This window comes from Sander vitreus, chromosome 8 (assembly GCF_031162955.1).
Source record: "Sander vitreus isolate 19-12246 chromosome 8, sanVit1, whole genome shotgun sequence".
Taxonomy (NCBI): domain Eukaryota; kingdom Metazoa; phylum Chordata; class Actinopteri; order Perciformes; family Percidae; genus Sander; species Sander vitreus.
This window is the reverse complement of record NC_135862.1, coordinates 35,260,118-35,275,056: the sequence shown is the minus strand read 5'-3', so window position 1 is coordinate 35,275,056 and position 14,939 is coordinate 35,260,118. Positions and strand designations below refer to the sequence as shown.

The window sequence follows — 14,939 nt, the reverse complement described above, 5'->3', positions numbered from 1 at the left end:
ATATGAGTGCAAACAAGATATGGGATGAGAAAATACCGTTTGAAATAATATAGTTTGATGTTGCGTTACATAACCCATTCATCCATTGGGCTAGTGCTTTGGTGTCAAATTCCACACTGTGGCCGTCTTTCTACAGCCAGAAAAAGTAGGATGTGGTTGTTTTCTTCTTGTGAAGGAGGGTTTAAAAACACCCTTTGGATCTTTAGAGTAATACCCCAAATCACTGGTGCAATATACAGTAACTACATTTACTCAAGTACTGTACTTATGTAGAAAGTTTTTTAGTTTTTCTTGAGTCTTTTCTTTTCATGCCACTTTCTACTTCTACTCCATTATATTTTTATATTTTGAATTGTCACCTTTGTTTTTACTTCACATAGGCTAAATAAAGGTATTTCCACCATATATTGGTGCATAGAAATGTATCAGAATGCAGGAAATGAAGTCTTTGACGCTCAAAATTTCCTGGACCCCAAGATCCCCTACTTTAATATATTTCCCCATAAAGTCCCATTGGGAGCCATAAATAAATATATGTGTGGTACAGAATACCCATTACAATAAATTACACTACACCACTACTTCAGCCTAAACGTAAAGCAGGTGATAAAGACACCCAGTCAAATCGCATTGTCATCCCCTTGACTAGCCCTTCAAAACAACCCTCTCTCTCTCTCTCTCTCTCTCTCTCTCTCTCTCTCTCTCTCTCTCTCTCTCTCTCTCAAAACAGCAGAATGGAGGGCGGCAGTTATCTACAAAAGGGGGGCCCTGCGGAAAAAGTTTGGGAACCACTGTCCTAGAATGCTGTGACATCAGATGTCGTCTGTCGGATAGTCCCTGAAGGCACCGTCGGGTTTGTTTTGGTGCTGTATGACTGTGTCCGAGCCAACCAATGAAGGGCGAGAAGAGGTGTCACGTGTGCCCTGCCCAACCTCCCTGTGTTAAATCAGCACGTCACCCCCGTACTTGAATCATTCCTTGCCAGTAAGCGGTTCTTCTTGGTTCCGTTCTCCGATATAAGACTTCTCAACAAAGCTAGAGCGAAACTCTGCATCTTACCGACGACAAAATAAATAAAAAGAAACAAACTACAACACTCTGTCCGTTATAGGCAACATTTACAGAGAGAAAATACATTTGAGGACACAGAGGACCCTATCCGTATCAGCTTAGTCGCTCAGTGGGGTTTCAATTCAGATTGTTTGCGCAAAATGAAAACCAAATTTATCAACGGGGTTTCTTCTTCCCCCTCCATGTCGCTGGGTCTGCTCGTAACCGAAAACGCCCTGCAGGTCCAGCCCGACACCGAGGAGGACTGTAAGGAGCTGGTCCGCCCCGACCAGCCCGACCTCGACACCCAGCGCAAGGCTTATCTGTGGTGCAGAGAGTTCCTCCACGGAGCCTGGAAAAGCCTAGCTGAGGACGATTTCCATATCGCCATCATAAGGTACCGTGTGTTCATTTGCTTGTTTGATGGAAATAGGTCCAGTTGGTCGAAGCTAGTGTGGTATAAGGATGCCATTATACCGTCCAGTCTCATGATGTAAACAGTTAAAGGGTAAACTCGCCCTATACGATGCAATAATAGCCTCTTTCTATAGCAGCCGATGGTACTCTATGTGGATCAGATGCAGCCTCCCATGTTATTCTCATACAGGCACTGTGACAACATGTTGGCTCTTTAAGTGGAACATTAGGTAGGCCAGTAGGAATTCATGTAAATGTCATTTTTTTCATGTCTGAATAATTTTCAAGAGTTTTCAGAGTAAGACCATACATCACTATCAATGTATAGTGTGTATTTTTTCCAGGTTTTCCAATTTAGGCAGACATTGGTATAGTATAGTATAGTATAGTATAGTATAGTATAGTGGTATAGTATTGTTTAGGCTACAAAGTCATTTCTGATCGAAACTCAACTTTCTTTTTAAAATGGTGTTTTTTTGACACAACTCCCTTGTACCGCTTAAACAGCACAACATCTAGCTAGCTACCAAACGTATGACAGCCATTTATTGGAATAAGGGTTTTCAGGCATTAGTTGAGCTGGCTAAGGTGATACTGTAGTTCTACATTTGACTAAGTAAGTTCCAAACCATATCTTATTATTTTATTACTATTATCCTTATCTTAAATAGTATCATAAAGAAACATATGAGAGTTGCAGTAAGATTCCCAGAAACCTTTTTGAAGCCATTTCTGCTGTATGTGGAATGATTAAAGGTAGGGATCGACCGATGCTGGTTTTTCAAGGCCGATACCGATACAGATTATTAGTAGTAGTTCGATAACAGTGAAAATGAAAATCTTTAAATCAAAATTTTGGAATGTTACAAACTCCAACACAAAACATTGTTTAAATGCTTTAAACAATTATTTAATAAATGAGAAACGTTCAACATAATACCCAGTAAAAGAGAGTCAGATAGTGTTGTGGGCGGGACATGAAGTCAGACTCAGTGGAAGTGAAACCGAAGCAGAGTGACAGACACAGAGCTGGAGCCGAGCCAAAGTAGAACACTTTTTAATTCATTAACTTTATCAGTTATCAGTCAAATAAAACGCTGATACAGATAATCTGCAAACTGCCAAAAAACGGCCCGATAATCGGTCTATCCCTAATTAAAGGAATACTTTGCCTATTTTCAACTAACCTTGTATCACTGTAATGTTGGTAGTTTGTGTAAATAAACTATGGTAAACTTCCCTCCATGTTACAATGCCCAGATCTCCCCACTCACAGGCCATCAGCAAGCCCCCATGTGACGCCTTTGACAAAAGATGCATCACTTGGTGGTTTCCTGGGGCTGTTTCTGTCAACTACAGACTGTACTTCCACATATACCTGCTCGAGTCGCCTTTTTAGTTTTTCCATTCTGATAAAAAGTCCCTGCTACCAGGTACTTTATTTAGTACCACCTCCGTCGAGGTTCAAGCGAGCTGAGGCGATACCAAAAGGTGACGTGAAAACCTGCAGACTCCTGATTGGTCAGAGAGAATCAGCACTAATCACTGCGTCATCATTGCTATAGCGACAGACGATGGGGGTGTCCTGAACAAACACGCCATTTTTAAATAGTTTAGCCAGCGGTGTTTTTTTTTTGTTTTGTTGAAGCCTCCAGCTTCTTTAGAAACTAAATGTGTCTTCTGGCAAACAGCCACATGATGAGAATCAGAAACAACACACAGCACAGGAATTGCCCCAGTGTGGGATTAATAAAGTCTATCTTATCTTATTTTACCTTCCACATTCTGTGTGTGTGTTGCGTTAGACGGTGCACTGTTTGGCTGAAATATGATAGTTTGTGAACAGGAAGTGGGCACCATACTGTTCCATATTTAGCAAACAAGGAGGCTGAAAACAACTAAAGATGAAATAAGTATGTAAAACTAGCCAGCGCTCATCAAAAATGAACCAAAATTCTGTTTTCCTACAGTATTTCTGGCCTAAAATGTTTTTAGAAGTATTTCAGCTTACTGTTTAACTGTTATATGAGATTGTTTGTTACCAGCTGGCCGCCATTCTGTGGCAATTCTAGGGATGTCAATTGGCCAAAACGACGTTTGAATATCCTACTAAAAAAATCACTTTTCGAATATATTTGAGTATCTATTTTTGTACATTATGCCCATAATATATGTATATTTTTCTGTATGTTGTTTACTTCATATTAATGTTTACCTGTTATTTCTGACAATTTGATAAACAAAAATGTATATTATGCTTGAGTAAATAAAACCAAAAAATGATATTATTTATTGAAATAAATAACCGTGAGAATCCAGTACAGCCAGACTCTCCTATTCAAGTTTTTGTTGATAAATTACTCTTAAACACATTTAGTGAGGATTTGCTATTTTTTTATTCTCAGTTCTTACCATTTTGGTGCTGGTGATTGTCTTTTGGGGCTGGCTCAAACCTCTTTAGGGGCTTACACTCCTTTGTCTGCACTTCTTTAATCCTGTCTGACCGTCTGTCCTCCAGGGGTGGTTTGAGCAACAAGCTCTTCCTGTGCAGCCTCCCTGACAGCGTGGACACTGTTTGGGATGAGCCCAGGAGCATCCTGCTGCGCCTCTATGGGGCCATCCTGCAGGTGGGAGCCACATCTCTTATCACTAGTCCTTGACAAACGGCTAAACGCCGTTTTTTTACCATACAAACCGAGAGGTACAAGTAAGCCAAACTCTTCACCAGGATGTACAGCACACACAAATGCCAACAGAAATGTAAAAATCATACACTGATTATCTTTTACCTACCTATATAATGTTTCACTTGTATGTCTTTGTCACAGAGAAGACTCATGTAACTGGGGTCAAAGGTTATTTAACAGCTTGACTTGATAATCACATAAACCAGACAATAAACAACAAAAGATAATACATGCAACTGTGTGATGAGACAGTCACCACCGATGTGTGTGTGTGTGTGTGTGCGCGTGTGTGCGCGCACACACATCTGCAGGTCATATGCTTAGTGTGTTCATGTGTGTGTGTGTACATCTGCAGGTCATATGCTTAGTGTGTTCACGTGTGTGTGTATGTATGTATGTATGTGCGCGTGTGCGTGTTAGCCATTGTTGTACATGATGATGTACCCCCATGGCTGTACATGCATGTGTTCTTTGCCGTAGGCTTCCCAAAGGAGCGTGCCTTGGGCACTCTTGTTCCCTGGTGAACCCACCAAAAAACACGGTACAGTATGAGGTCTCTGAAATCTCAGCCTAATACAAAGAACGTTACACACACTCATGTAGCACAACCTTGGCTGACCCTGGGAAGATACAGTATGGAGGGAAAACAAAAGTGTTGAAGCACCTCTCCTATCTGTTTCTTTTCTTCTCTATTTCCCTGCCTTGGGATTCTCAATCGTCAAGAAGTCAGCAGAATTTTCCTCAGGAGTCTGAGGATGAGTCCGCACATTTGCAGCTCGCTCAGCTGTAAAAAATAAATAAAAATAAAACGGCAACAACAAAAATCATTGGCCAGTGTGCAGTTTGGCTTGTTGTTCCTTCGCAAAAGCAGATAGTTACTTTATCTGTTTGCAGTTCCACCGTGGTTACATTTAACACAGAGAGATAGAGCCTAAGATGATGTGGCCGGTGTGTCCAGAGTCCATGATCCCAGTATCGATAAGTGTTACGGAACTACCCCAAAGATAACCATTAAGTCAACATCCCCCTGTACATTGATTTCACATGCAAACATTTGTTCCAAGTTCCTGAAAGCAGCATATTCTAATCTTCTGCTGGCATTTAATCGTTTGAGGGTTTTTATTTAGCTCATGCTGTTTGTTGCAGCCGGCTGCAATAAATAAAAGACACCGCGATATGGGCTGCTTTCTTTTCTGCTTTCTCAGCCTTCAAATTTGCCCAATGAATTTTGCATTAAGTATTAACTAAAGGCCATGTAATAAAAAGCTAACTGTAGCTTTTATTGCTAGGGATGGTTGAGAGAGCAAAAGCACTGTGTCCTTCACCAAGGTAACTGCAGCCATCTTCATCAGGACAGAACTGCCTCTCAGGATTTAGTGACGTCTAATCAAAAAGCTAATACGATTAAGGAACTCTGTCACTGTCAGAGTGCACAGCTACTAATGATCAAACAAAGCCTAACTGCACTGGAGGCAGCGTTTCTCAGCAATGCAGATATGTGAATAGCATGTAGGATAAATACATGTGTGTATATTTAGCCCCAGCTTTAATATGTAATCCACAGTTAAATGTTGCATCCAACAGCAGGCTTGGAGTTGGGCAATAGATTATTGTTTTATCTCTCCTCCTCAGAGATAAGTCCTGCTGTCTCTACACTGATCTCTATCTCCACTCTCTGTTTCTGGCTGTCGCGTTAAGCACGTTATTCAGACCGATCGTCCGCACTGCCATGTCAAAAAGACTTGGCGTGCGTTTGAACTCATACTGTACTGTCTGCACTGTAGGCGTGACTATGTTGACACTCACGGACAGCTTGACATGTATTCATGGCTAGTTCTTTCCTTTTTCTTTTGTTTATAGATGTCCTGTAATAAAGGGGATTCCCGACAGTCAAACAAAGAAAATCACTTCCAAGTAAGTAACTGACCACGGTGCCACCAATACGGTATGTTCCTCTACCCATAGTGTCGCCCAATGTCCCATCCAGTCACCACAACACTTACCAGGTCATGTTTCCCCCGTGATGTCTGAAAACTTTCTTTTACTTCCCTAAATTCTCCTCTTACTCATGTTGAACTCTCTGTCGGGGTGGGTTTTTATTCTGGTCTCCCACAGTCTTCTGAATTCCTGAGGCAGTTGTTTTGGGTGGATATCTCAAAAATAAATAGGAATAAATAGGGTCCAGGTTGAAAAAAACCTGAATTACCCTTAAGGTTCAGAAGCGATATAACACCTGTCTCCACTTACTAACTCCTGGCAGAGCACGACTGTAAAAAGTGAGTTGGGAGATTCTACAGTCACTGATTTCAGTTTATACATGAAAGAAACTTGATTAAAATACTCATATTTTGAGAAAATTAGCTCATCTGGCTTGAATATAACGGTGGCATTTTTATTTGGAACACAAGGCAGTATGTACAGAAGCACAACTAATTTCAGAGAAGGTTTTTTAAAAGAATCTGCAGCAACAATAATATGTTCAGAGAGTCACTGCTGGCAGGCAGCTGGAGTCACTGCCAAGCCTCAGTGACCTAGACATTCCTTTAGCCTGCATGATGTCATGATGACCCTTGATCCTGGCATTACGTGGCTGAATCACAATTCACTGCCATGTGATGGAGGTGAGGTAATCAGCCAGTTAGCAATTGTTATCACTCTGGCTGCTTCCCTTTCCTCTAATCCAGCCTGCAGTTAGCAGGGAGGCTATTGCAGAACAGACCCCATGTCAGCCTCTTAGGATAACCTCACCTCGATCCACCTTCTCTAACAATGCTGTCTGGTCAAGGTAAATCCTAATCGGATTAGAGAGGCTGACGTGTTAATCCCTGTGGGGACAGCGCATGGAAGACGCAGTGGTGGGAGAAGTATTTAGATCCTTTACTTAACCCTCTGAAGTCTAAGGGGATTTAAAGATTTCTTCTTGAATTCTCCTTTTAAGGGTTTTTGCATATAATCTGATCCCCATGTGTTTCATATCAAAATGTTCAGAACAAACTTAGCTTTATGTATAGTGACGCCCCAAATTGTTCCAGAGCAATGTATAAAGAGATCATTTGGCCCAAAGGCAGAACATATTGTGAAAACATCAACTGTTTTGGTATTTGAAATGAGTTTACAAAAGTCTTGGGTTCACAAAAGTAGCGTAATATATGAATAAAATTGTAAATAAATGTCTAAAATGAAATTTTGTAATATCACTTTTTGAGTAGGAGTGTTGTCAAACATCTCTTGGACTCGCGGTGGGACATAACAGAGCAGATAAGTTTTGAGGTTAAACAGCAGCAGCAGCTGTCACGGTGCACCTGCTGCATCACTCCCAAGGCCAGCCGCTAAATCTCTCAGAGCCGAGTAGCAGCACTGATAAGGGACTAGCGTAACAGGTTAGATTTAAATGTATTCAAATATCCAGAGAGAGCATGATCACAGAGCCTGCATCAGCTGTCAGACTGGGACCTTTATGTATCTATTCATTCAAAAAGTATGTTCAAATTTACTAGTGGAATTTTGTGTTTTCTTGTCAACAAAAGAGGAAATGGTGTGAGGGAAGTGCTTTTTTTGGAATGTCACAATTCTTCTGGGTCTGACCCGAGTGCTGACTCGACATCTATTGTTGATTATTAACTTTTAAACGGGCAGAAGACTTGACTGGGGGAGTGACCCAAATCAAACAGACCGTTAAAGCATACACTGGCATTTAAAACTGGACAGAGGAAATGAACAGAGGTTGAGGTTGAGCACTGTCACGCTGGGAAGCTGTTACAGCCTCTAAAAAGCAAGGGAGGAATGGCCTAGTGCATTTACATAACTGACATTTGAAATAAGAATATGACTTTAAAGGCAATGCAAACCTATTTTCAACTTCTCACTATAAGAGATTGGGTCTACATTAACACTATTTTCTGCCCAAGGTAAAACTGTTGTGATTATTTCACATAAGTCCTGTAAATCTTTGTTCCCCCTCTCTGCTCTTTTCACTTGTGCACCAATCAGAATTGAGCAATATTTGAATTAGAATCCGATCACAGTTGGTGGGTTGTTCCAGACTGTCAGTCAAATCTGATCAAACCACAGCCACCCAGTTTTTAAGATGTTTTTTCAAATGTAGTTGTTGCTTATTTAATCATCAACATTTAAGGATATGGAGAAATACTTAAAGTGTTCAGGGGCTTTAATGGTTTTCAACATCATTCCATTCTACAATGTAGCTGTCTGACCGACACTACCAAATTCACAGTCTCTTGAGTACAACTATTGGTAAGCCCCAGATCTTCAATTTAAATCGGTGCACTACAAAAGAGCACAGTCAACATTGGCTGGCATAGTTCTCAATCAAAGTGATTGTACAGTCCTGTTCACAAACACTCAGGCTGTTCTGTAAAGGTTATCTCTTGAAAAGAGATCATGCACTAACTGTGTGTGATGTGACGCTGAAAATATTGTCAGAGAAGTGATACAGATAAGCAGACCCCGCAGGAGTTGGAGTCTTTGCTTTTGCTTTCTGCACAGTCTGCCAGACAGCTTGTTGTCTGGCAGTATGTGTGTCAAGATGATTATGGTAATGTGATTAATTCACGTTGGAGATTTGAAAGCGCATGTGATCAGCATTCTGCGGATAAGGCATTAGGCCTACATAATGATGGGGAGTATTCTCTAGGCTAATACCCTGAGAATGAAGCAGAATATGCTGCATACTGTTCAGAGGACAGACTTTTCATTTGTTTGCTGTTACTAATATAATGCTGATGGAAACACAATGCACATATAGGAAAAGAAGGCGTGTGCCCTGTGGGTATTTGCTTTAAACACTGCTCATGGGAGAATTAAAATGAAACATGACTTGATCCGGTTGAAGTCTACTGAAACAATACCAAGTTAGCAAATGCCAAGGCTTCTTCTTTACACATAAGCTCACATAAATCAAATGGAATATCAAAGTGCCGTTTGTTTGCAGATGATAGAACTTCATCCTCAATTAGAGCTGCGACAATAAGTCAATGAAATGATTATTCGATCGACAGTCCATTAATCAGCAACTTTTTTGATAATCAAATAATTCCAGATTCTTGAATATGAGGATTTGCAGCTTTTATTTTTCTGCCATTTTACGCTACCTTGGGCTTTAGGAAATTTGATGGGCATTGAACACAAATTGAGAAATGATTTCAGAGAAAACTTATCAAAAAGCTCATTGTGTAAATACCTTATGAAAACGTTTGTCAACCCTACAATATCGGCCCCTATATCGACATTGAGGTGTTTGGTCAAAAATATTGTGATATTGATTTTCTCCATATCGCCCAGCTCTAGTGCATTCCCATGCTACTCGTATGGTCCTATTTTCCGAGTTGGGAAATTGTTGTTTCAACTTTGGTGTGTTCATGAGTTTTAAGTCGTAATGTGGAAAAAACCTGGATGCTACGAACAACGTGTTATGTTTTATTGCTCATAGCGATTAAACAACATGGCAATAGCTGTTTACAGTATTTGACGAAATACTATTATTATTATTATTATTATTATTATTATTAATACTAATATTCAACGAAGAGCAAAGAAAACGGATTAGGGGAGCCTTATAATATGATGGGGAACTCATTTTTCAGATTATTCTGACACTACGTAAATGCAGTACAAATACCCTATCTTGCACTGTTGACGAAAGGAAACAATAATTTGTGTATCTGCCCAGTGATTCGGATCTGTTTCAAATTTGAATGTTTTTTTCGTAGCCCGTGTTAATAACCCTTCCACCAAGTTTCATGGAAATGGGGCCAGGAGTTTTTAATCCTGAACGAACTGAGCCGGAAACATAGCATCCTTGGTCGAGGTAATAATAATACTAATAATTAACTACAGTGTTTCCCACAGATTAGAAGGCAATTTGTGTCGGGGGGGGTGAGATACTTATTTTCATACAATCGAGTATCAAAAACTGAGGACACGCTGTTGGATGCTGTCCTCATCTCCTACTCTTTCTTCAATGCCTAACGAATCTATCTCTTTCTCTCCCTGACCCTGTCTTTCTGCTTCAGCAGCACTGGTGGAAGCCTGAAAATATTGTAAACAAATTAATAACATAACTAATTCCACTGGTGGGACTGTTGAGCTCTGTTTCAGACCGATACCTCCAGTTCAGGCTGCTCCTCATCCTCAACACAATCATTTTTCAGTCGCGGAAAATACTTTTCAATACTCCTCTGGATTGAAGCAGAACATTCAGTGTAAGAGTAAAAAAATGAGATAACATTATTTATAATAAGTTTATTGGATTCACAGCTGCTACATATAGTGTTTTGATCTCGACAACCCAACTGCATTTTACCACAAACTTGCGACTAGTTAACTTTCTAAAACAGGCGCCATCGCTTGTTTGCTAAGAGTCGGGTCGGGACTCAACATTAACACACTGACAACATTGTATTCAGAATATAAAATATTTTTATAGCACTTTTTAATGTGTGATTGTGTAAAGGTGTTCACGAGATACCAACCTTTCGTGAACTTGTGAATTTCACCAGCCGTCTTCTCCTGTTTCTCCTGTCATGGAGACAGACGCTGTGTTCCCGGGGGGAGGGGCTGTGTGTGTGTATGTGAGCGAGACGTGAGTGACAGAGAGACGGAGGAGAGCAGTGAAAGGAAATGCAGCTGAACGAATATGCTGCGTATTTTAAATAGCGTTAAAAAAAAATTAATAACGAAACGCAACGTGCGTGTTTGCGGTGTTTGATAGTGCGGCGCACCGCCACAAATTAGTCTGTGTGGGAAACACTGACCTAAATAAAAAAGGAATTTGTGATAGTAAGAGTGTAATGTAATTTTCCAACTGTATCACAACAGAGATACCAGTGTGTCCTAGAGTAATCTCTACAGGTGGTACAGGACCGTATTTGTTTTGAGAAATGTGACATCTCGAAGGCCACAGGCAGTATTGTTTCCTTTGAGCTGGCTTCCTGCTGGACAGCCAGTATGAAGCACATTCCCGGGCAAGTAGCCAAAGACTCCAGTGCTCAGATCCAAATCTCTGTCTCTGCAGCAATTTATCTGAAGGTTATTCACTTAAGAGGGTTCAAATATCATTGTGTCTATTGCAGGTATTGAAGGTTACATTGAAATGCAGCAGATTGCAGCATTAGTCAGTAAACTTAGACCCTAAGGGAAATATCATGATTCTGTGGCTGTATCTACCAAAGTACTTCTACAAACCCTGAAAGCAACTATAGGGCATTATCCTAATTGTACTTCTACTTGCTAGCTTTTTCTGTAACTTTCAACTCTTCCCATCTCATGGTGGATGGAGATTACTCATTTGACAACTGCTAGGTACACTTTTAAAGATTGATATTGAAATTTCAGTTTGAACTATATTGGCATAACTTTTATTGTAAGTATTTTTTTTTAGAGGCAGAGCTGATCCTGAGGCAGTTATGTTCTTACTGTTTGAGTTAAACCAAGAAAAAACTTTCTGGAGAAAGTTTTAAGCAGGCCTTTTTTTTAATAACTAGCAACTATAAGGAACTCTAGTCAAAACATTAATAAAATAATAAATGACTAATGTTTTGGCTAGCTAGCTGCTTGCTCTTAGTTTGAATTGAACTAACACCTAATCATTTATTTTGGTTTAATGCCTCTCGACTCAACTCAATCAGTGAACCTATTTCTGTCTTCATTGCAACTTTGACCCAAAGAGATGCTATTAGAAATACAATTTCACTAATCAGGGTTTAAGTTTCCCACGGTATAAATCTCTCCTCTGCCAATGCCCTCTTGCCTATTTGGCGAGAAGCCATGGTTTTCTGTCTTTTTCCAAACAATAGAGTGAATCAGAATCAAGTCGATGAGTAACTAGAACACAGATTTAGTGTTTCAGGCTCCAGGGCACGTGTTTGTGTTGGTATGAGAGAACCTTGAGCCCCTGGACTCCAGGCTGTGTGTGTGTGTGTGTTGGTGTGCCACGTTTGTGTGTCTCTAAGATAAAGGGAGAAAGACAAGGCTGTCCTCTCTGCTTCAGCAACTTCAGCAGTGACTGGTGGAGTTTATTACCTCAGTAAACAATTTTAACAAGTTATGGTCTCAATCGCCACTTTCAAGTCTTCTTCAAAACAGCATGGTGTTCATTCAGTAAATTATGGCCCCGTTCATCTGAAAATAGACGATAAAGCAGGGATTGCTTTAAGGGCGTGGCTACACGCCGACCTGTCAACGTGACAGAGGCTTATTTTAAATGATTACCCTCTCACTGTGTGTTTTCACTTCATCAAAGTTGATTGGAACATTTTGGTCGCCTAAAAATGTCTTGTTCAGCATTCTTCCAACCAAGCTATCTAGCTACCGCTAGCATTAGCTGGTAACTTAAGGGAAAGTCTTCTGATTGTTTGTACGCCGTCGGTGATTTCTTCTCACAGGTAAACCCAACTAACCCTTACCACAGCCTTTCTCTTCAGACTCCCCCATTCTTCTCCTCCACCCCCTGATTTCTATTCAATTCTGAATGCAGAGCAGTCAAATTGTAGAGCATGAGCAAAAGTCATTACTTTAACATGAACCATGCACTGTTACAGATTGACGGTCTGAATGGGGCTGACAAGAGAATTGCTTCTTTACCTCACTCTGACTTTCATGTTTTTAGACATAGAGACCAGAAAAGGCTCTTTGTCTCATTTCTCATTCTGTTCTCTTTTCATTTTGCAGCACTGGCGGGTAGTGTCTCTCACACTTTAAATGTTAGGCTAAGTTTTATACTGTTGTGTGTTTTCAGGGGGCGGAGGCCATGGTGTTGGAGAGTGTGATGTTTGCTATCTTGGCGGAAAGGGAGCTGGGACCGAAACTCTACGGTATTTTCCCTCAGGGCCGACTGGAGCAGTATGTCCCTGTAAGTCACCACGTTGTTGTTCATATGCACATCTGTTTGTATACGTTTACTTGTATATATTGTGGGATCATTTGGAACGGGTGGACAAAATAATAGGAACACCCTATGCTCTCCGTAACTGGAATAAATTCAAATGATTGTGAAACTTCCAATTTTTGTTAAGACTGACGGAGAGGTGGTGATTCAGTTCAACAAACTTTTGGACATTTTTTTATATTGTGGTGTACGTTAAAGACTAGGTATCGAAAATGTTTCTGTAGCACCAAGTAGTAAAGTAGTACTTGGAATCTGGCAATGAATGTCTGATCACATTTGTAATGTTACTTACAGGACTCGTCCTAGTTCCTGATTTCATTCAAAGTGTTGCCAATGATAGACTAGTTTACTGGGTTCTTGTACTATGTCTTGTCTATACCTAGAATCTTCTTGTGAAGGCTTCTTTTGTTAAATGTAAAAAAGTGGGGTATCGAAAGGTAACGGGGAAAAAAGGATTTTTTAAAATATAAATCCTAGTCAGATTTGGCAGAAAAGGTTTGCCTTCTGTTCCAATTCCCACATACAGATATCTGAATGTGAGTTAAGAGGATTAGTGACAACATTTAGGGTGGGTACTGAAACCCAATATGGCTCCTATATGACCGGTATCTACTAGACTGAATGACAACTCGGATTTCAGTGCCCTTATTTCGGTGCTACTCAGATACCTGCGCTGCCCTCTGGTACTCGGAAACAGACGCTTGGCGCTAGTTAACATTTCACATAGCAGGAGGTAACGTTAACCTACCGTTAGCTAGTAGCTGGCTTCAACACGGTTAAAACAGATAAAGTCACAGAGTAGACTAGCTGCACTTTGCAGACACCATGGCCACTGCCGGAGTCGGGGTTGTCGGAGAAACAACACCGACGTAACCTTATGTTGCGTTTAATTGCACCGGTAAGCTCATGGTGCATTCAAGTGCAACACAAGAAACTTGTTGAAAGCTGTTGTTGTAAAGTGCCCTTCTGCAATTTAGTGGTTCTTCTTTTTTTTGTTTAACATGTAAATACATGTTTGGCAGGCTGGTGAAATAAGTTATTGTTATTACATTTTGAATAACTTAATTAAATTTGACTAGATGGCCTTAGCAATAAATAAGCTGTTCTTTAATGTCGCCAACTGTCGTTTTGCACCGTTTTAAAAGTGTCCTTTTTGCACCAGTATCGGGGAAAAGCCCAAACGATACCTAACCCTAACGACATGTCAGCTTATCATTGCCATCAAAAGAGGTTTGCAGTTATCTGTGGGGTGAGGATTTTTAATTTGGTATGGTTAGGCATGTCGTATGAAATGAATGATGCAACACGGTTTGTGTGTGTGTGTGGTGTACTGTTCAGTGATGCATCATTGATCGATGTTCAGAGAGATTTAATAAACCATAAAACATCTGCTCGTCAGTAGTCAAACAGTATTGTGTTACATAATTCATTATACTCCTGGAAGAAAATCATTTTGACCTCAGTTGACATAATGTAGCTGCCATTTAACTGTAAACGTGCAGCAACAATTGATAAACAGATCCATGTTATCCTGTTTGAACTTGGGTTTGCTGCAAGAAAGTGAAAGCCCTTCTTCCAATTACAGTGTCAGAGAGGAAACATGAACTAATGCCCGGACCGAGGTCCAGGTCATCTCTAAACTTCACTCGACAATATGGTTGAGAGAGGTTACTGGGATATCATGTAGGATTTCACAACATCAGTAAACTGCACATACCCTGCTTAGTGCCTCTTGATTTAGTATTTCAGTTTGGATATCATTTTAGCAAAGAAAAATATATAAATCTGGGTTGGATGCATGTTTCTGTATTAACTAACCTAATTTGCCTTCATAGTTTTACATACAAATCTTGTGTAGTGCGACTTCGAACAGTCATCAT

At 40.3% G+C, this 14,939-nt stretch overlaps 1 protein-coding gene across 2 annotated transcripts in view; it reads left to right on the top strand.

Moving 5' to 3' along the window:
* Positions 1-972: 972 nt before the first annotated feature.
* The window catches only part of chka (choline kinase alpha), a 26,138-nt gene continuing 12,171 nt past the window's right edge, over positions 973-14,939 (top strand). The window contains exons 1-4 of one of the 2 annotated variants that reach the window (XM_078257960.1): positions 973-1,447; positions 3,986-4,094; positions 6,015-6,068; positions 12,910-13,023. In XM_078257960.1, coding sequence (XP_078114086.1) covers positions 1,212-1,447; positions 3,986-4,094; positions 6,015-6,068; positions 12,910-13,023 — 513 coding nt within the window. In that variant the 5' untranslated portion in view covers positions 973-1,211. The remainder of the gene's footprint in view (positions 1,448-3,985; positions 4,095-6,014; positions 6,069-12,909; positions 13,024-14,939) is intronic. The other variant, XM_078257961.1, reaches the window with a different exon arrangement.